Genomic DNA, 21345 nt, shown 5'->3' on the forward strand with positions numbered 1-21345 from the left:
TGCTGGTCCAGGAGACTGAGGGCAACGTACCGTCGATACAAGGAATGATAAGTTAGCTGCCCCTCCTACGACTTTCAGGAATCGTCCCTGCGGCGACTTTCACTGCCAGGAGAGTGCAGAGGGGAAGGGATGAGAGAGGGAAGGGGGAGCGAAAGACAATGTACATATGATGTTGTTGTTTCGTTTTTTTTTCTGTTTTCTTTTTTGTCAGGATCGAGGTTCGATTCCGACGATGTCCCGGGAAACGGAGATCGAAGTGCAGCGACCGTAGTCCCGCTGCCCTGCTACACAGGCGAAAAGTCATCCCCCCGAGAGTTAGCGTGTTTCACTTAATGCGACAGAGTATGGTGCGGCGTAAGCGAAGCCCACGCTTTGTGAAGACGTTCACTAGAAACATTTGTGGCGACCGTGAGAGCTAGGAGTTGAGTAGAGGTGCAGAGTGTGATCGGTAGTGGGGCATTAAAAATTACTCTTGCTTCATAATTTGAGAAAAGATATGCCGCAGTTATTTGTTCGATTATAAATGTGGATTGTTCTTTGAGCGTCAATACAGCGAACAAAAGTGAATGAAGATATTTTTTTTTAATTTACAAAACGGTATTGTGAAAATGATAATATCTGTTAAGGAAGCACTTTTGTAAGTGCATCGCCTTTAACGTCCCAAAGTGGCTCAATTCTGAGAGACGCTATAATAGAAGGCTCTGAAAATTTAGAACCCCTGGGGTTCTTTAACGTGAACTGACATCACTCAGTATAATGCTGCCTTGTGCTTACCCTCTATTGAAATATGGCCGCTGCAGACGGGATCGAACTCACGTCATCGCGATCTGTAGAGAACGCTCTAACCACTGAACCAGCACGGCAGGGCTTAGTGGCTTCTCAGTTACTTGTACACTAAACTGCTGCTTAGTGAATGACAGTCCTATACGCAAAAAAAATCTACTATGCGTGTGAATGCATACATCTGCGTAGCGTTGTTTTTAGTAAAGCTTGGAAGATGTGTTTTGCCTGTTGAGTCTAGCTTCAATTCCGAACACAATGGCGCGAGGAGGTTTGTACGCTACACGCACTGATATTCTTCGATTATATTCCCACGAATACTAGCAAACAACCCATTTAAATCTAAGTACCAAAAAGAAAATAATATGTGCTCCTTTGTGCATCCAAATGATAAAGGCTTCACGGAGCATATCACTGCAAAAGGACTGCGAACGCACGAAGGTACATATGAATGGAGGTATGACTACTCACGAAGACTGAGTGCACAACTTGAGTAGCAGTAACATTCCGCTCGAATGCTTCACTTAAACCGGACACACACACACACACACACACACACACACACACACACACACACACACACACACACACACACACACACACACACACACACACACACACACACACACACACACACACACACACACACACACACACACACACACACACACACACACACACACACACACACACACACACACACACACACACACACACACACACACACACACACACACACACACACACACACACACACACACACACACACACACACACACACACACACACACACACACACACACACGCGCACACGCACACGCACACGCACACGCACACGCACACGCACACACACACACACACACATACACACACACACACACACACACACACACGCACACGCACGCACGCACACACACACACACACGCACGCGCACGCACGCACGCACGCGCGCGCACACACACACACACACACACACACACACACACACACACACACACACACACACACACACACACACACACACACACACACACACACACACACACACACACACACACACACACACACACACACACACACACACACACACACACACACACACACACACACACACACACACACACATATTGTGCAACAAGGAGATCATATCACGCGCTTTTAGATATTTTTAAGCTGGATCGTTTGTTTATGTTCTATTACCGTTATCGGAACATGCCAGCGGCGGCATTTCAGTGTTATCGTGACCACTGCCCAATATTTCCCCCGCCATCACGGCTGAACAATAAAACCAAAAAATATATATATGCACACAAAGGAACCATATGAAAAACTTGCTGCTTTGGTGTAGGGCCTTGGCACACCTCCCTTCTTTTGCCTACAAACCCGGAAGCGCGTACTGGCGCTAGGTGGCGAGATAAAAGAGAAGCCAGAGCACTGGAACAAAGGAGAAAAAAGAGGGGGGGGGGGGCAGAATGCGGCCATCAAAACAAGCCGGACCACTCGTCAGGCAACCACGCCCTTCCCAGCAGCGGGTCCGGCCCGCCGAAACACGTCCCTCGAAGCGTGAGCTTTCGCTTCTGTGTATAGCGGCCGCTGGACCCAGATAGCTCCCTCGACGTACAGTACCGCCTTTTCGCCGCTGGCCTTCGCCCGTGCTTCCTATTTACTCTTTGTTTTCGTTCCTGTTCTTTCCTATTTAGTCTTAGTTCTTGTTCTAGTTCTTTGTCATTTCTTTCCTGTTCTTTAATCGTTTGCTGTTTTCTTCTTTTACTCAGCTTTTCTTCCTTGGCCCAGTATTTGATTTTGTGCCAAGCTTCATTCTTTTTCGGTTCTTCTTTCGTTCTTATTCCATTCTGTTCTGTACTTCACGACGAGCTCCTGACTTTCCCTACATTCCTGGCTCTATTATATTCAGTCTATTTGGCCGTTCCTTTCTGCACTCGTGTTGTTATCGACTCCTTCAAATCGCGAACACACTGCCCTCCTGTTTCTCTATCTGCGTTCTAGTTCTTCACTCCTTTTTTTTTCAACACCAACCATTTATTCTTTTTTTCCCCTACGATGCTTTCTTTCAGAGAACAGGAGAGTTCGTTCTCCTGATTCGTCCCTCGAGATTTCTCGCGAAATCGCGTTTTTGCCGCCGCCGCCTCCACCACCGGTTATCTAGCCTAGATTTTTTTCTTCTTTCACTTCTTTCTCTTTTTTTTTTACTCACGCTTCATGCCTCAAACACCTCTCCTTTTTCCTTTCCCCTTCTCACCACTCTGCGGCTCCCTGGTCGGCTGCTCGCGCCGCGTTCTCTGAACCCCGCGACGAGCTCCACGGAAGCCTATCGATTTCTTCAAGCGAACGGCGAGCTGGCGTTTCTGGCCCGGCCTACATAGCTCAGTCGTGCACGCAAGCGCTTACTTTGAAGCGCCTCTAGCGTTCCCTTCCCGTGCACATACTTTCTACCTCGCTCAATTTCCCGATACCGTATATCCTTCCAGCATAGCACTCTTCCCAACCTTTCCCTAATTCCCTACAAAGTCGTTCTGTTCGCAAATGTAGCTAGTGCGATACATCAGCTTAGGCGCCATTATTTTGAGAATAGCACGTCACACGCTACCAGTCAAAGGACTGTAGACGCTCGTTTCACATTTCTCGGCACATACGTGTCGCTTTCCCATCCGCGCGTTCCCTAGCCGCTTCGCTTTCCCTGTGGTATTGTTTCCATTACGTGCCTTAATTCCCCATTGGCTTATCCTGGAGCGATTTTTTCACCTTCTTGCTTTAACCAGTAAATTCCTTTCTTGTGCAAAGCTGATCTATCTTTGCCTCTCTCCCACTAAAACATTATGTTCACCCAAGGCAATTTTGCATCCATTGCAACGACTTGTTACCTGTATTATCAGTATTCCAGCTGTTTCGTGTAATGCAGTCGGTACTTTTACATCCTTTCCGCAGTTGCGCCCGTACCGCAGTATTGTTCCGCGCTGCTGACGTGCATCCTTCTTTCCCCTCTTCCCTCCTTGCTATCAGTCCCAGCTTACTCACGTTTTCCGGGAGCGCACTTTTCAGGTGACCCAATTTCCCCATTCCTAGAAGCGCCTCGCCCTGTTTTCAGAGTTGGTTAAGACGCGCGCTTGCTGATGTGGCCAGTGCCGAGAAGTAGGTGCGTCACTGTAGGGTACCGAATGGCTCGGTTTTGCTTTAGACGTTGCTAGGCAGATTGTTGTTGTCAGTTGGAGACGTGTATATATATATTCGCTACCAGGATTCCCACTGGGTCAGTCCTAGGCCTTCAGCCGAGGAGGCAAGACTGAACTAGACAGCTTCGGGTTTATGCTTCCCTTTTCCAGGCCGATGAAGTTATGAGCTGAATTACCTTCATGAGTTCTTCGACTTTTTCTTTTCTAAACTATGGGTGAGTTTTTCGAAGCACACTAAGATGTATTTCTATGCGAAGCTACAGATTACAATTTTGACGAAAATCCACTGTGCTGATTAGTTTAATAATTTAAGAGGTACTGTCTTTCACTTCGCTTCTCACCACCGATTTTGTTTAAGGGTGGTTAGTGTATCGCATAGTATTTCAATTTGCGTTTTTCTGGTGGCGGCTAATTTATGCTTTTTAGACGGTTCAAGTGAATTATTGCGCATAGAGTCACGGTTTCATCTCTTGTAACAATTCCAGTTTCATGAAACAATATGTTGCGGTAAACTATATAACGCTCACTGCAGAGAGGAGTTGGGCAAAATATCTTATCATTAATATCGGTTGTAATATTAGGTTTGTCTGCACTCACAAACAGTATATCGCTGTATGAAGCAACGTATGGAAGCGTACGGATTTAAACTGCCGACAAGTCTTGGATGCATACGTGCCACTGACAATGTTACGACGCATTCTCAAGATGCGCTGAGTACGATGTTTAATAAGGCCATAATGTATAAATGCGACAAATTACATCGAAGATGATAGTTGCTAGAAATGTTCCTTTTTTTTTTAAATGTGCCAATCCCGAGCGATAACATAACCATACGACGGAGAAAAACAGAAACTTTTCATAAAAATAACTAAACAAAAAAAAAAAAAAACATTCGTTTCATTATTGAGCTCTAGTTCAAATATATTTCACACAACATGTGTCATAAATTTTATAGCTATTTCTTGTTTTTGAATGAACTTGACTGTCTGACTGGCTCAATTCCAGTGTCATCTGTCTTTTTTTTCCTTGCAGAAAAATCGGACAAGAGCCTTATCATATTCATCCTGAGCTTCACGCTACTTCTACTTGTTGTTGTGCTTCTCTATATTGGGTAAGTGCCCCACATAACCTTCGCAAACAAAAATGTACTACGCGTCTTCTGCCTAGTCCTAACAATACACGTCATCTATATCTTTTGTCTCATATGCCGCAACAGTGTGTATGCGTGTTATATTTGGGACCTCATGAACAATGAGCAGACTTCTCTATGCTATTATCGAAAGATACGTTTACCGTGTCATGGGATAGGCCGGGGTATTGTATTTGGAATTCATGGCACAAGCCGACGTTGTCAATAATATAAGGGATAAGGTTTACTTATGCGGCAGTGGCTTTTTATGCAAATAGCCCTTGTGAAAAGAAGTATCCTTTTTTTTTTCGCATGCGTTTTCCCATTTACTAGAGGGCGTATATGACGGAGTAAAATGACACCGGCTCCAGTAGAAAAACGATAAAACAGCATCCGGTAGCATGAATTCGCTCTAGAGGGGGTTTGTTATACACGGTAACCGGACACTACAGTTTATTATTTTATTTTTTTTACAAATTTACATTCCCCTTTATATTGGCGCAGCCCTGTTTTCCTTGTGTTCTCTGGCCGGTAGCCTGCACCTTCTACTAATTATCCCGAGGTCCTCTGGCGCATGCATATTGCAAAAGACGAGAAATATATAGAGCGTGCGCTGGCAGACGGTACCTGAACGACGACATTAAAATGACTGTCGTCTGCCGGACACCGAACTTATTATGGCCGGCGAAAGGGGACATAGATGGCGACGGCCGGAGCTGCTACGACGTATCATCTTGCACGCGGCCGTGGAACAAAGACGGGTAAAAAGGTGGCAAAAAAACAAAAATCAGCGAAGGAAAGGAGAAAGGAAAAAAGAACACTCAGCAAAGAAGGAGTGGAGAAAAAGGTGGTGGGGGATAATCAATGACGCCCCGGTGACTTTGAAGCAGCTTTGGGCGCGAGCACGTGGCGGTAATTAGCGTAACGGTCCCCTGCACCGGGAGTGATTACTGGAGGAGACGCGGGAAGATTTGAGGGAGAGTGGGGTGGGGGAGAGGAGTTTTGGTGGATGGCACGGAACCGCCATAATGATCTAGCGTACACCGTGAAGCGTGGAGAAAAACCTTTTCGGGTCTCGCCGAGTGGCAGTCGACGTCAGTTGGCCAAGTCTCCTTTAGAAGGCTGCGTAATTGTCTTCTGCGTATGCTCCTAGCGGTTAGGGGGTTATATCGTGAAACCGCTTTCTTTCGCCCTCTCGAGGAGAAACTTTGAGTCCTTAAGCACCACCAGCTCGACTAAACGGTCGTCGGCTGGTGTGCATCGCTCTGCGACCTCTCCTGCTTTTGTCGTCTGCTTGATTAAATATATGAGGAGAAAGTCGTCTGCTACACCTCCGAAAGTCGTCTTCTGCGGTATGCAGACTCATTATGTGCATACAGAGCCATAGGAGCAACTTCCGTGGATTAAACAAACAGCATGGAGGCTAACAAATTTTGTGATGAAATTTTTACTTATTTGGGTGCTTTCTTTTCTTTCAATTTTCTAACACTCAGACATTTAGACTTTTTTTTTTAACCTCACCCTCGAAAAATAGTCTGTTATAATGATATAGTTCCCTAAAAAAAGTTTGAAATTTGCTGTAGACCCCTGGGGCGTTCACGTTCGGCTTACCATCTGCTAGTCTATTAGCTGCACACCAAGTTGCGCGCCTTAATGGATCCAATAACTTTTTTGAGTTATTTTCCCGAAAGCTACCTTACTACCATTTTGAACATACCAGTTGGGGAAGTATGCTCCAAAATCGGTATAGTTGAGCTAGCTATTTTGCAGATATTTAAACCTGGTGGCGCAGTTTGACAGCAAGACATCTCGCCGTTTGTAGTCGTTATCTTCTAGAAGGCTTCTGAAATTTTCTTTTGTATCTTTATTTTTCTTTGGAACATCAATACCTGAGCATTTTTGATGCGGTATTTCTTTCAAAAGTTTTGTTTAGAACGTTTACCAATGATATCAAGGTTCGCATTTTGAGCCTATAGTTTACGTCAGTTACTTCAAGCTGCGCGGCAATTAGCTAAGCTCCAAAGTTTGACCTAATCGGACTTCTGGATTTCAGTACACAGGCGTTACGGAAGTTTTGACACGATAAAGAAGAAAAATATCTGATAAAACATTTTACAACATTTTTTTTTTAATGGAAATCACACCAGAAGTATTCTAAATTATCAAACATGTTGCGACCAACCTTGAACCTGTTTAATGTGCAGTTGCTTTCACTTTGGATGATTCGCCATTGAGAGACGTCTCTATCAACTATTACAGCTGCCATCTGTGCCATGTTTTGCATTAAATAATAGCCTATTAGCGTCTGCTAGCTTAAACGACATTTAGTCATTTCGATTCCATAATTGATCTTGAAGTAGCACGACGGGCGACTTACCTAAGTATATCCTTAATTTTACAGAATGCGACGCTTAAAGAAACTTTGTGATAAAACAGTGAAATTTTTATCTGGATAGCTTTGTAAATTGTCGGTTCTTAACCACCGCGCTATAGTTCCGCGCTGAGAGCTACAAACAACAGCAGTGAAGATAGCGGTCAGGTCAGTGTCTAGGAGCATATATACCCTATAAATAGACTTCTTTTAAATTTCTTTGGGGTGTGACACGGTTCGCAAGGCGCGCATTGATTGTTATTGATTCACGCTATATCTCACTTTTCTTATCTTCGAGTGAGGTCGAACAAGAAAGACGAACTTCATTACGGTTGACGAATTTTAAATATCTTGACCGGGTCCACCAAAACACGGGAATTGTTTCTTAGAAATGACTCAACTAGAGAGTTGTTGCGGGCATATTCTGCCGCGCCCTTTTTATGAGTGCGGAAAAAGAAATGCGCTTGAACATAGACGGAGGCGTCCTAGGCGACCGCTAGCATTTGCTTGTTCTGCCTGCTTCTTGTTTGTTGGCCGTTTCCCCCCGCGCTCATTTCCGGAAAAAACTCAATATTGCCCTCCGCGAGTGATTGAAGACCCACAGCGGTGTTTTTCGATCCGCTTTTGGGCCGGTGCTGCGCTAAGGAAAAATCAATAATCCGAACCGGAGCGAAAAGAAAGATATCTTTTGCCTCAGAATGCGAGAGCAGTCCGAGTGAGTTATGACTGCTAAAGAATGTCAACAAAGCCTGACCACCACTGTTTTATATATATTTTTTATGTAGGCGACAAACGGAAAAGCAGCTAACCCCTTTTGGCTAGGAATATGTGTTTACCGTACAGGAAGCTGTTCTTTTTTTTTTTTTTTTGTTACTTAGGGAAAACCTAACTTTTGTTCTCTTGCTGCAAATAGCATGTGTTTTGCGACAGGGGTCGGATTAGTTTATTGAAGCCTGGATGACATGGAAGACTGAAAGCGCCACCCGATGGCGAATCCAGCAAACAAAAATACCGCACTGGCGCGGGCGCCGCTCAATGTAAGGCTCGGCACTACGCTGCTTGCGAAATATAGAGATGTCGCCGCCATCGCTTCGAGCTCGTTTTTATCCTGACCTGAATCACTGATTAAAGTGAGCGTTCAATTTCGGAGTGGATTTTGCAAACTAAGTGAGGAGCGAAAGGCAAAGGCAGAATTGTTGCATCCTCTTAATCAGTGATTTAACAAAAGTAAAGAAAAGACTGTAAATCATAATCTTCAGTTTTATTTTTATTTTTTTTACTTCAATAACCTGTGCTACCAATTCGCCAGTGAGTGCGCCGGAACATATTCTCGCCAACTCTTGAGTGGTACAACGTACACGTGACCTATACTAAAGCAATGGTCAAGCTACGCCTACTATAGAACACGTGCTCAAAGTCATGAAACAGATAGCAACGCCCACTTGAAATGCAACTGATCAAATATCTTGCAGATGTAAGCTGCCAATCGTGACACAAGAATAATAGGTTAAGTGATGGACAAACCTACTGAAGCTTACAGAACCTGTGCGGTAAGGCCAAAATAAAGGTAAACGCAATGTCGCCAAACCTTCGGCCGAGAAATGGCAAAGAATTCCTGATTTACATTGCTTCATTATTAACCTGTCGTTAAAAAGCGGCTGCCCATGCTAGCGCCCTCATAAGCCAAATGACTCCGCTTTGCTTACCGCTCTGAGCTTCGCAGCTATAGGTAAAAAGGAAAGATCCTGGTAGGCGATGGGAATTTTAAGCCGATATTTCTGAAAAGGGGAAAAAATGCACAATGCGGACTCTGCGCACTGATTCTCTCCACGCTTCGCGCTTTCTCTTTTCGCACCACTTGATAGGTAGGCGTTGAACTGGATGGGTCCTGTGACGAAGTGTGCGGGCTGTTGTCGCAAAACAGAGCAATAGTAATGTCTTCCGATTTACAAGGAAGATATATAGAAGTCAACGCCATTCCGAAATGTGTAAGAATTCTGGGCATGCTGTGCGTTTGGCATGACAAAAACGTCATCGCCTGCCCCGCTGACTCCCTACGATTTCGCATTTCGCCGCCATGGAAGAAAAGCAGTCCTGCTGCCGCGTCAGAAAACTTGGGAAAGATTGGGTTTCCTATAAACACTGTGAAGATGTTTTCCTTGTATAAAATGCACGTAAAGTTAAACGGAAGTGGATGATCAGCTCCCACCTCAACCGCCATATCAGCCCAGTTCTTAATGAAGACAGGTATCCAAACTTCTGGGCCCCAGGTGTTGGTGTTTATCCTAAAATGCCTCCTCATGTTTCTTTGAAGAAACTGGTTCTCCATGCCGTTCCATACACATACTTTCTGGACAAGAACATTTTTTTTCATCGGCAATATGTTAATGAGTGCTGCGTTTTTTTATAACATTCCAAGATGGCACCATAACAATTTTCTCAGTTCTTCCCCTGGCAATTTATTTTTTTTTTATTTTCACAAACGCACCTCATTAGGTTTCTAACTACTCGGTACGAGCGGAGGACATATTGTAAGCGCCAGAATTTTATATGAATATAGTAATATTTAGACCATTCCCATAATGTTCACAATGATGTCTCATATTAATCCGCAGCTGCTTGATAGTAAATCCGTCTACAAAAAATGTTGGGCTGGCTTTTATCTTAACTTTGGCGTTTTCGCTGTGTTCGAAGTTATTGCATATTTGAGAACACGTCTGCCTCGAACTCTGTTTTTACTCCAGTGTGATCCTATGTCTGCCGCAGGAAACACTACGTGCAGTCGGAATGTGCCGGTCCACCAAACCCGCCATGTCCGGCGTCTTCGACTATTACCGGCTTCACGGGCTCCATCCAGGACGCCGACAGTGAGTGATGCGTCGATCACTCACCCTTAACAACGCACTGCTCATCTGCACTGAAGCAGGCCTTTTTAGTTCTCATGCCAGCTGCGTCACTCCGCGTCGTGTCTGGCAACCTTTGAAAACAATTTCGGCACCGACTTTGGAGAACTGCCTTCCTAGTGATAACTCAGAAACCCTCGAGTGTTATCACTGTCATTAGTGTTCAAGGCATTCTGAGTAGAGCATTGGCAGAGGTCGGTTGGTCAGACATTGGTGAAGTTTGTAGCTAAACGCTTTATTTGGGCTGAGCTTCCTATTGACTCCGAGCTGTCCCCCTCTCTCAGTCGCTTGAAAGTTCAGCGCTAGACAGCGTTAAAGAGCACCAAACTAACTTCACTGTTGGTGTCGAATCAGTCTAGATCTGAAGAAGGGATGGAAGAAATAACTAAGGAAGAAGCCCTTCGGCCAATCAGCGGTAAGAGCGCAAGTAGAGGAATTAGATACATGGGTGGAGAACAGATATTCGGTGTTAGCTGAGAAAGCTCTCAGTGCAGAAAAAAGTATTATGTCACAGATATTATTACTCAGTGCGCACTAAAGGTAAACGGTTGGACAGTTGAGCAGAATACCAGTGAACTATCTAGGAGACTGAAGTTCTGATTAAGAGACAGCAGAGCATGAAAGCCTCTAACCCAACAGATGGGACAGACCTAGTAGAGCTATCAAAGCTACGATCAAAATGCAATGTATCTATGTAATAAAATGTAATATGGTGAAAATTGCGCTCGCTATAACGAAAGGCGGTAGCTTAAAAGCGGTCCAGAGGAAAGTAGACCTGGGCCAAAATCATTCGTGTGCACTAGGAGAGACTAGGGCAGTATCATTATCAATACAGATATGATAATTGAAGTCGCCAAGAAGTTCTTCCCCGATCTATATAGTAGCCGAAGTAATCATAATGATAATGAGTAACGCAGATCATGCAGATGTTCAGCCGGTAACGAAGAGCGAAATAAAAAAGCGTTTGAAGCAGCGAAAAATTGGAAAGCAATTGGGGGAGGGTGATGTAGCTGCGCATTTGTTGAAGGGCGGTGGAGAGATTATGCTAGAAAATATGGCCATCCTACGTACACAACGACACACGGTCTAGAGAGTGCCCGAGAATTGCAAAAACAAAAGCTATACGGCAAGCACTTGAAAAATTTCAGGCTGGTCAGTTTTCTACTCGTTAGTACAAGGTATTTACTCAGCTAGTGGATAGTAGAGTCTGGGCAACATTTAACTTCAATGAACCAAGCGATCAGGCAGGCTTACGTAAAGGCTACTCGGAAACAGATCACATCCACATACCGAACTTATAGAATGATCGAAACATAACCAACACCTAAGCATACTTTTCATAGATTACAAGAAAACATTTGACACAGTGGAAACGTCACCATTCGTGTAGGCATTGCGGAATCGAAGTGTAAATGCGCTATATATAAACTACTAGGACATACCTACAAAGGATGCACGGGCGACCATAGCCCTGCATTAAGAAAGTAATAAAATTACCGTAAGGAAGAGGATTAGGCATGGATACAGAATTTCTCTTGTGTCATTCACCGCTTACTTGAGGAAGTATTTAGATACCTGATTTGGGAGAAGTTGGGAAGAATTAAAGGTTCATAAAGAATACTTCATCAGTAGTCTGAAATGCGTTGATGGCGTTGTCTTGCTGAGTAGCTCAGGTGGATAATTTCAGATGATGATTAATGAAGTGGACAGGCAAAGCAGAGTAGTAGACATAAAATCAATGTGTGCAAGACTAAAGTAATGATCAACAGCCTCAGAAAGGAGCAGCAGTTTGCGGTAGGTAGTAAATGCTTAAATGCAGTGAGCGAATACGGCTACTTAGGACAGGTAGTAGGTTCGGTTTGGTTTGTTGGGTTTTATGTCTAAAATCGACTCGGGCTAGAAGAGACGCCGTAGTGGAGGGCAACCAAAATATCGACCACTTGGGGTTCTTGAACGTGCACTGACATCGCACAGCGCACCGGCGCCTTGCTTTTCGCCTCCATCGAAAAGCGGCCGCCGCGGCCGGAATTCGATCCCGCATCCTTGAGCACAGTAGTCGAACGCCGTAACCACTGCACCACCACGACGAGTTTAGGACACGTGGTGGTGGTAGGTCCTGATCAAGAAAGGTAAATAACTAGAAGAATAAAATTAGGATGGTGGGCATTTGAGAATACTCTCAGATCATGGATAGCAGCTTACCAGTATCCCTTAAGTGGAACGTGTATAGCAATTCGATCTTACCAGTGCTCATTAGGAGGCTGAAACGTGGAGGCTAATGAAGATTATTCTTCTTAAGTTGACGACAATGCAGAGAGCTACGAAACGAAAAATGATGTAACACTAAGAGACAGGAAGCGGGCAAAGTAGGTCAGAGAGATAACTCGAGTTAGGGACATTTTAGTGGAAATCAAGAAGTAGAAATGGGCATAGGCAGGGTATTTAATGTGAAGGCCAAATAACACATTCGCTAAGGATAACAGACCGGATTCGAAAAGAAGGCAAGCGTAGCATGGGGCGCTAGGAAATTAGGTGGACGGCTGAGTTTAGAAAAATTTGGGGGATGATGTGGATGTAGCAGACATAGGACTGGTTTTATACGGGAGGGGACATGGAAGGAGTCATTGCTGTGCAGTGGATGTTGTAAGACTAGTGGTGACGAATGTGATGATGTTCATCGTCAGCGGCTGCTCTGTACCTAAGAAATTGTGCTAAAGCATACCCTGCAGCATGAATTACATTTTCTGTCTATACATATTTTTTTTTGTTTGTTCATTGTGAGTACGCTAAAAAGAAAGCCTGACTGTCTTGAACTTAGAGTTTCGTAGGTCCCAGTCCCCAATATTTCGCATGTAAACAACCTACAAGAGGCACTTAGAATTTCTAGGGGCCCCGTCTCCAACAATGCACATGTAAACAACCTACAAGAGGCGCTTGGAATCCCTAGGGGCCTAGTCCTAAACATTGTGCATGTAAACAACCTACCAGAGGCGCTAGAATCACTAGGGGCCCAGTTCCCAACATTGTGTATGTAAGTAACCTGCAAGAGGTGCTTTAAATCCCTAGAGTGTCAACATTGAGTCCCCAACATTATGCATGTAAAGAACCTGCAAGAGTTAGAATTACTAGGGGCTCAGTCCCTAACATTGTGCATGTAAACAACCTTCAAGAGTTAGAATCCCTAGGGGCCGAGTCCCCAACGTTGCGGATGTAAACAACCTACAAGAGGTGCTTGTAATCCCTAGAGTGTCAACATTGAGTCCCCAACATTATGCATGTTAACAACCTTCAGCAGTTAGAATACCTGGGGGCCCAGTCCCCAACATTGTGCATGTAAACTACCTACAAGAGTTAGAATCCTTAGGGGCCCAGGCTTCAACACTGTGCATGTAAACAACCTACACGAGGTGCTGAGAATCTCGTGTGGCCCAGACCACAACCATTTGCATGTAAACGACCTACAAGAAGCAACCTTCAAATGCTCAAAGGTTACTGAATTGGGCACCATATTCATTTGTTGCATATCCTGCGATGTAATGAAGTAATCACTCCAATGGGCCACATTGCATACTAGCTCTGCTATAACCTTTCATTTCTATTGACACTCTATTTCACTCATTTTGTTTCTGTCCCGTCAGTGAGAAGAAAATCGGACACTGCCTAGAGAACCTCCCTGCCTTTACGTTAACCACTCTTGCTCGAAAACTCAAATAAATGAAATTTTTGCGCATACGTTTTATTTCAGAACTCTGGGCTTGTTACCTCTCGTGTCTGCATCTGCTTGTTATTGGACCCGTTCTTCATGAAACCGTTCCAATAAGGGTACAAACCAGTCATACTGTTGATGCTAGAGAACTTTTCATACGGGACAGGGACAACGGGACGCGACTTGAACGCTTCTTCTTGCTCTTTCACCGCAGGCCCGGAGTGGGACTTGGTGGTGATACCAAGGGCAGTGAGGCCACCGTCCCCAGTGCTGCCTTCCAAAGAGGTGGGTCGTGATCGCGCCAGGCGCAGTAGCCTGCGCTATCGAATTTTAAAATTTTTGTTTTTGTGTTCGTTATTGGCAGTTTCTTTGTTGCATGACTCTGATTGTCACGACAACTCACATGCTCTGTTGTATGTTATCCACCTACCCAAAGTTTTCCCAGAATTTAGGATTCCTACGTAGTTATTTCTATTTCGGAAAAGTAAAGCTTAAAACAATTCGACGGTAAGGTTGTGACTGATCACAAATAATTAAGCGAGAAGCAGTTGCTGCCATCGACCTTGAGGGGCAAACCTAGGCCTTACATCGATCGAACCAAAAAGTATCTTTGTTGACGCCGTCAGAACCGGTCGCGAACAGAATTGCGGTGGGTGGCAGACGGCTGCGCAGACGGCGCCGCCTTCCACGCAAGCTGCGGCAGAAACTGATACCACGTATGTAATTTTTAGCGTGCACCGTAGTGCTAATGACATCCCACTAGTAGAGTGCCACCACAAGCGTAATGCATCTGCTGCTACCAGAGCTCTTTATTAACATTTTAGTAAATGTTCTTATTATTACTTTGAGAGTATTGCGAAACATTCAAGGCTGCTTACATGTATGAATTCGAAATAGGTATAGTCCCCGCGAGTGAAATATTTCTGAGGGCGTATATCTTCATGAATCAAAGCGCTTTCTGCTGGTACTGTACCCAGTGTGTGTGTTTGCGCATTTGACGTAGGACGTAGATTGCCAAGCTTTTCGTGGTATATGGCAACCGCAATCGCCGAAACCTTCGTTCCAAGTAGAGCTGTATGTAATTGATTTCTTGTACTCGATTACGTTCTTGGGCAATTTTGTAATCAATTATTTACTCAAACAGCAACGCTTAAGGTAATCCATTTTTTTTCGATTATTAATTACCTGTCAGTTTGGTTTAGTTTGTAGTGTTTAACGACCCAAAGCAAGTCAAGCTACGAGAGACGACGTAGTGGAGGGCTTCGGAAATTTCGACCACCCTGGAATCTTTATTCACTACATTGATATGGGCGCCTTGCCTTCCGCCTCTATCCAAAAGCGGCAGTCTTGGTCGGGATTTGATCTCGCGTTCATAATTGGGTTCACCAGTCAAGCGCGTTATAACTATTGATCAACCGGGGTGGGCCATGGAGGATGTACAAACTGGTATGGGCGCATTACACAAGTACAAGCGGGTGCGCAGGGTGTTCATGCGGTATAACGCCACCCTATCATAGCGCTTGCAATTAGAGAGTGGTCAGTGCAGCGCCCGACGTCTTCACGCGGAAACGCTGCAAAATCAGTGACAACTTTGAGAACAACTGTTGTAGAAAGTGAGAACGTTAATTGCATATAAAAAAAGTTCTATCAAGTCGCATTAGTTTATTATAGTTTGAGAAAGCTTGTGCTGTGGCAATAAAGCTTGGAAAAAAAATTATTGCAACGAAAATCGATTGCTGGCCTGTATTTTTCAGTTGCCTTTAACAGGCTGTAATTGGCCGCGGCAAGCTGTTACACTAGAAGTGGTGTGATTGCAAGTGTAATCGGTTACTTATTTTGTGTAACGTGTACAAGAGTGGTTTTAAGGCATACAAAGCCAAAGGAGCGTGCTTGCGAGACAGGGGTTTGATGATACAAGACGAGCGCTGTCTGAAAAAGTATTGAATAAATCGTTAAAAAGCCCGCAGTGGCCTGTCGCCAAGCACAACAATCAAATATGAAAGATGTCCAGTCTTTTTCAAAAGTATACAGCCTTAGGAATTTTGTTCTTGGCCCAGTAACGAGGCTTGTAAAGCAACTCTAGCATTCGAAATCTCATATATGACAAATCTCGCCGTCATTCTCCTCTAGGTTACATTCATATTACAGTATTGCTCCCAGCAGCCACGTTACAGTGCTTAGAAGCGAACCTCTTGGGCTGTATACTTTTGACAAAGACTGTACATCCAGGCGCGAACTAGGTTCAACGGAAAGGGGTACAGAAAGCGGTGACGCTTAACTAATCTACGCCGCTGTTACAGCGTTGATGTCAACTTACCAAAATTTATGCGACCAGCCTTGCATGCATACATTGCGCTCACCGGACGGAGTGTGGAAAAACACTTTATTTTAGCCTTACTTATTAATAAAATCAAATATGCAGCTCACTGCCATCAGCTATAAGTTCTAGTACCTTTTATACTGAGCTCAAAATCGATTGATTGATCGATCGATCGATATCGATCAGTCGGTCGGTCGGTCGGTCGGTCGGTCGGTCGGTCGGTCGGTCGGTCGGTCGGTCGGTCAGTCAGTCAGTCAGTCAGTCAGTCAGTCAGTCAGTCAGTCAGTCAGTCAGTCAGTCAGTCAGTCAGTCAGCTGGTTGGTCTGTCGGTTGGTCGAGTGTTTTGCTTTTATCAGAGAATAATACGTGGGGGCCTAGTTCAAGCAGAAATTGAAACCAGTTTTCACAGGTTGCAGCCTGAGCCACCCACATAGAGCGTAAGCAGTGTAAGGGTTCGAAGAAATGCTCTTACAAGTGGAGCATTCCTTTTACGCACGCAAGGGAATGTCAGTCGCCGGACACTTTAGCAAAAACAAAAGGCAGAAAAGTGCGAGCAATGCTTCGCTCGTCAGTAAAAATAAGAAGAGAAAATAAAAATGTGTACTGTCACTTGACAGAAGTCGGCTGATAGGATAGTGGAGGAGGCGTGGATGCCCTATGCGGCAGTCAGGAGAACGAGCCTGAGTGATTGGAATGGTGGCAGCTTGTAATAATGGGCGTACTTTTGCAAACATACAAGGAATTTAGCCATCATGTCGTGTAATGAGTGGTGGGCGATATTGATAGTAAACGCATTGACGGGACATTGGTGATAAACTGAATTTTACAGGTTGAAAATTTACCGCGTTCTTTTTTTATGCGAAAGTGCTACTTTTTTCAAAAAGTTGGCTTTTAGAGGACGGCGATCGACTACTAGAAGGGTAAACACAAATTAATCACAGTCAAAGATGGTCTTCGGTAGAAATCTACGGCGACATCGAGACGATTTCTTAAACTGCGGATTTGCTTAGTTCAAGATATACATCTACTGACATCACAAATTTGAATGAGTGGCAAAACACAATAAATTTTCACTTCGAATCTATTTTTTTAGAGCAAATTTGTCATTTTCTAGTTGAACAGTATCAATATAGCTAGAAAAGCCGCATACCCTGTTTTTACTAAGTGCTTCTCGCTGTACAGTTAGAATAAAGAGGCAGGTGGACTACACCGATCTAGTTCCGTTCTAGTTCCTCCATAAATTTCACTGGTGTGGCTGTCGCGCCTCATTGTGCAGTTTGTAGTCATCCCTCCATATCTAAAATACGTTCTTCTCTCTCGATCTTAGGACCTGCCACCCAGCTACGAGGAGGTGATGCGGTACCTGTCCCAGCAGTCGTCGAAGAGATGACGTTCACACCACGAGGCATGGAGACGTGCCTATCGCTGACCAGCGGCCCAGGCCCGCGCGAGGGCCACACAGCAGCCCGCACTGCTGCACACTCGCCGAATTCTGCGACCCCTGGTGGCGGCCGCGGCGACTAGGCCTAGCCTCCGAAGGCTGGCCGAACTCTCCGGCGGTAGCGTGCGTTCGGCAGACAAGGAAATGGAGGACATGTCTTCGCCTCCCCCGCCCCCGACGCCCCCGCTGCCACCACAGCCGCAAGACCCGCCAGAACCTGCACCAGCGATGCCTCGTCCGGCTACGCTGCCAACGATGTCCGCGGGGGGTCGCTTCCATCGCGTCCTTATACACCAGGAGCCGCCTCCACCGCCTCCCACCATAACGACGCCGACAGCGGCAGTGACGGCAACCAATTTGGCGAGCTGTGTGCGCCTCGCGACTGGGCCCGGGCACGAAGAACGAGATATCGAACCTGCGACCTATATAAGCACCGACACACACGCGCGAAACACACGGTGCTTGAGGTTCGACCTTAGGTTCTGAATGCCGACGCTAAATGACGAAAAAAAAAGAAAATAAGAGCACCTTTTGACTGTTTGACATTGTGAACTTCCAGTGTGTTTTCCCTTTCTTCTCTTGCCATGGCCAGGACATAAGGCAGCCCACGTGTGAAATGACTGCTTTCTGAGATTTCAGCTTTGAATGGCTTTCAGAGGGCGCCATGGCCCAGAATGAAGCTCATATAAGACGATTGTCTGCAGTTGTTGCGGTGAAGACGTTTTAAATATGTTTAACATTGAAACCCTTAGCACGACACAAAAACACGGTCTCACCCACAGCAGCATTTCAGGTTTTTTTTTCTTTTTCGAACCAAAACTGCTCAAGTCACCGTGGAGTGTCGCATGCCACAATTTCACCTGCGCATCGTGCCGATGACTCTTAGTGAAATCCGGTCTGAAGTGAACGACACGGCAAAGAGCCCACGTCTACGCGTGGACCTGTGGGCTTTCTTTGACTGCTGCTGCGGTTCAAGAGATTCTCGAGCGTCACTATTTCCTTCTCTCCGCACCAGGATCATCATCAGCCATTACTTCCTGTGCCGGAAGTTGTGTTCAAGACAATATATGTGCACAATATCCACACGCATATACACATATGTAAGAAGCCTATTATATCCGTTCCCAGCGGCGCTAACGGCTCAACAGTTTGTCTAGAACTCACTGCCCTCCACTAGACAGCCAAGCTGAGAAGAGTCTTCACGGCCGGGGTGTGCAACGCGGCTTCATGGGTGGATGTGTCGATCCGAGCCTTGATTGACCTCCGCTTGATTTAGTTGCAATGGACAAAAACGAAAACATTGGACATCTTGTGCTCGTCGCAATGATTTCTTCAGGACGTTGTTAGGCTTTGCATAGTGTCTTTCGTAGCTAGACACACGGACAGGGAGAGCCTTTAACTTAGGTCACCTGCGCAGATGTTTGTTATAATGCTCAAGTGCTAGCACTGACGAAGCAGTCGCCAACGCACGAGGTGAGACCGTTGTCTAAAGCTGTGGTGATTATAGAAGAGAGACGGGGTGGCACCGTCAGGACAAGGTGACTTAAGCCAGTTACAGGAGTCGAGGTCTCTAAAGGTGAGGTTGTGATGGTTCCGGCAAACTTGCACGGTTTATGGACACCCATTGGGGTGACAGGCTTGACTCAAGTTCGTAGTGACTGACATGTAGTGTGATTTTGGTGTAGACTGCGGAAAGAGTGGGCAGGGAATAAGCCAGATGCGATGATCGCTTTCTGAGACGCTGATACTGCCGCTAGAGTTTGATAAGCAAAAGGGCCAGGCCTACAGCGGGAGGTATGAGTAGGACTAGGGCCAATGAAAATGTGGTAACACGTCGTGCGCTGGAAGACGACGGAATGCTTGTGCTTGAACTACCCAAGACAATTGTTGAACTTGTGAATGGTTGCCGTGACTTTTCTTTTTCGTACCAGTTCACGTTCATTTCAACTGCTTTCCCTTAATGACCGGTCGTGCAATATTTGTTTCTGGTTGTTCATCTTTAATTTATTTCAAAATCAGCTCAATTCTTGCTAGCAGTGTGTGACTACTGCTATCGCCAGACATTCGCCGTCGCGCGAAAGATGTTTTCAAGATTCAAAAATATCCTAGGAAAGGCTTTTTATTTAAAGTACAGCCTTTGTCAAAAGTGCAGAGCCCAGGAAGGTCTGCTTCTGAGCTGTGTAGTGGACCTGACTTAGCATTAGCGGAGATCCTTTCCATCGGAGAGGATAGGAGAAAAAATATTACTATCCAGAGATTCAGAACACTGGAAATGATGCATTGCAAGCCGCACGAAGTGGATCTGAAGCAGACCCCCTGCGGATCTACACTCTTCATAGCTTGTACATCGTCGCTGCGGCGATTTATGCCAGGTTTTATAAAAATCGTCTGTTTTTAAAAGCCCGATGCAATAACGAATTGCAAATAACGGAGCTGCAAAAACTCTCAGTTCCAGTTGGAGGGGAAATTTTGCACTTTTTCTTTCAGAGGAAATTTCAATAACAACGTAAAAGCTAGTCAATCTTGTTCAAAACATTCAAACTACACTTGCCACCAATAGAACAAGGCAATATTTTTGTCAAATTCTTAAAAACAAGAAGCACGGCGTCACTTATACCGAACTGTAGCATTCGATGCTTAACATGGGTACACTGCGTACGAAACGCATCGGCCTCGTGCGCTGATATGAGGGCGCCACCACTCTGTTACACCCAGCGCCACGAACGGTGAACATGGACATTTTACGCACGTTCCGTTTCGCCTGTGTAGCATGAAAGTGCTGAAGCAAAGCGGCAGTCTATGTACGGTTTTGAGACATCAGCTGTTTTTAGAACGTAAATAAGTTGTTAAAAAGGCAGTAATTAGGAATTTGTTGAATGTTTATACCGCTACACTGCTTGAGGTCACTAGAAACGTGGGACCGAGATGAGGAGCTCAGTTCACTCGTGTTTGTTTTCTTTTGCCTGGTGCAGTATGGTTCTTCGACGCAACGGTATTCTTTAAGGCAGGTATATTTTCACTGGCGGAAGACACAGCAAACAAACGGCGAAGCTTCGCACACTCTGTAGCTCCGTCTCTTTTTTTATTTCTTTGTTCATTGTGGTTTTAACGCTACTATGCGTCTTTGAAAGCGGCCTAATATCTAGCGTTGACCGACGTTGCACACTGCACGCCTCTTATCCAGCGGTTTATAGTCTCACTACTTTGCAAGAACCTTGTTAAATTGCGCGTTTGGAAAGTTCCAGCAGTGTTTACAGACGTAACAATGAACAAAAGATACCGTATGTTTTTTTAGCCTGGCAGATATCATCGTTCTGGAAAGCATTGCAGAAAACGCGGCGATATTCGCTTTTTGTGGCGGCTCCCCGCAGGTGTCACCTCAACAACTGCGCACGAGGCCCATAACCTAGGGCGCCAATTGTTCTTTCGAATTATCGCATTTTTTCTGCGCCATATAACACGTGCCTTTTCAAAGGGCTGAATCCCAGAATGGTTTTAAACCT

At 45.2% G+C, this 21345-nt stretch overlaps 1 protein-coding gene across 1 annotated transcript in view; it reads left to right on the plus strand.

Moving 5' to 3' along the window:
• LOC146176126 (uncharacterized) overlaps positions 1 to 17791 on the plus strand; it is a 58750-nt gene extending 40959 nt beyond the window's left edge. The window contains exons 6-9 of the mRNA XM_084581262.1: positions 5005 to 5083; positions 10239 to 10339; positions 14296 to 14366; positions 17729 to 17791. Of these exons, the coding sequence (XP_084437388.1) occupies positions 5005 to 5083; positions 10239 to 10339; positions 14296 to 14366; positions 17729 to 17791 (314 nt within the window). The remainder of the gene's footprint in view (positions 1 to 5004; positions 5084 to 10238; positions 10340 to 14295; positions 14367 to 17728) is intronic.
• The last annotated feature ends 3554 nt before the right edge of the window (positions 17792 to 21345 follow it).

This window comes from Amblyomma maculatum, chromosome 10, assembly GCF_055883805.1.
Source record: "Amblyomma maculatum isolate TAMU_Amacu chromosome 10, ASM5588380v1, whole genome shotgun sequence".
NCBI classification, from domain to species: domain Eukaryota; kingdom Metazoa; phylum Arthropoda; class Arachnida; order Ixodida; family Ixodidae; genus Amblyomma; species Amblyomma maculatum.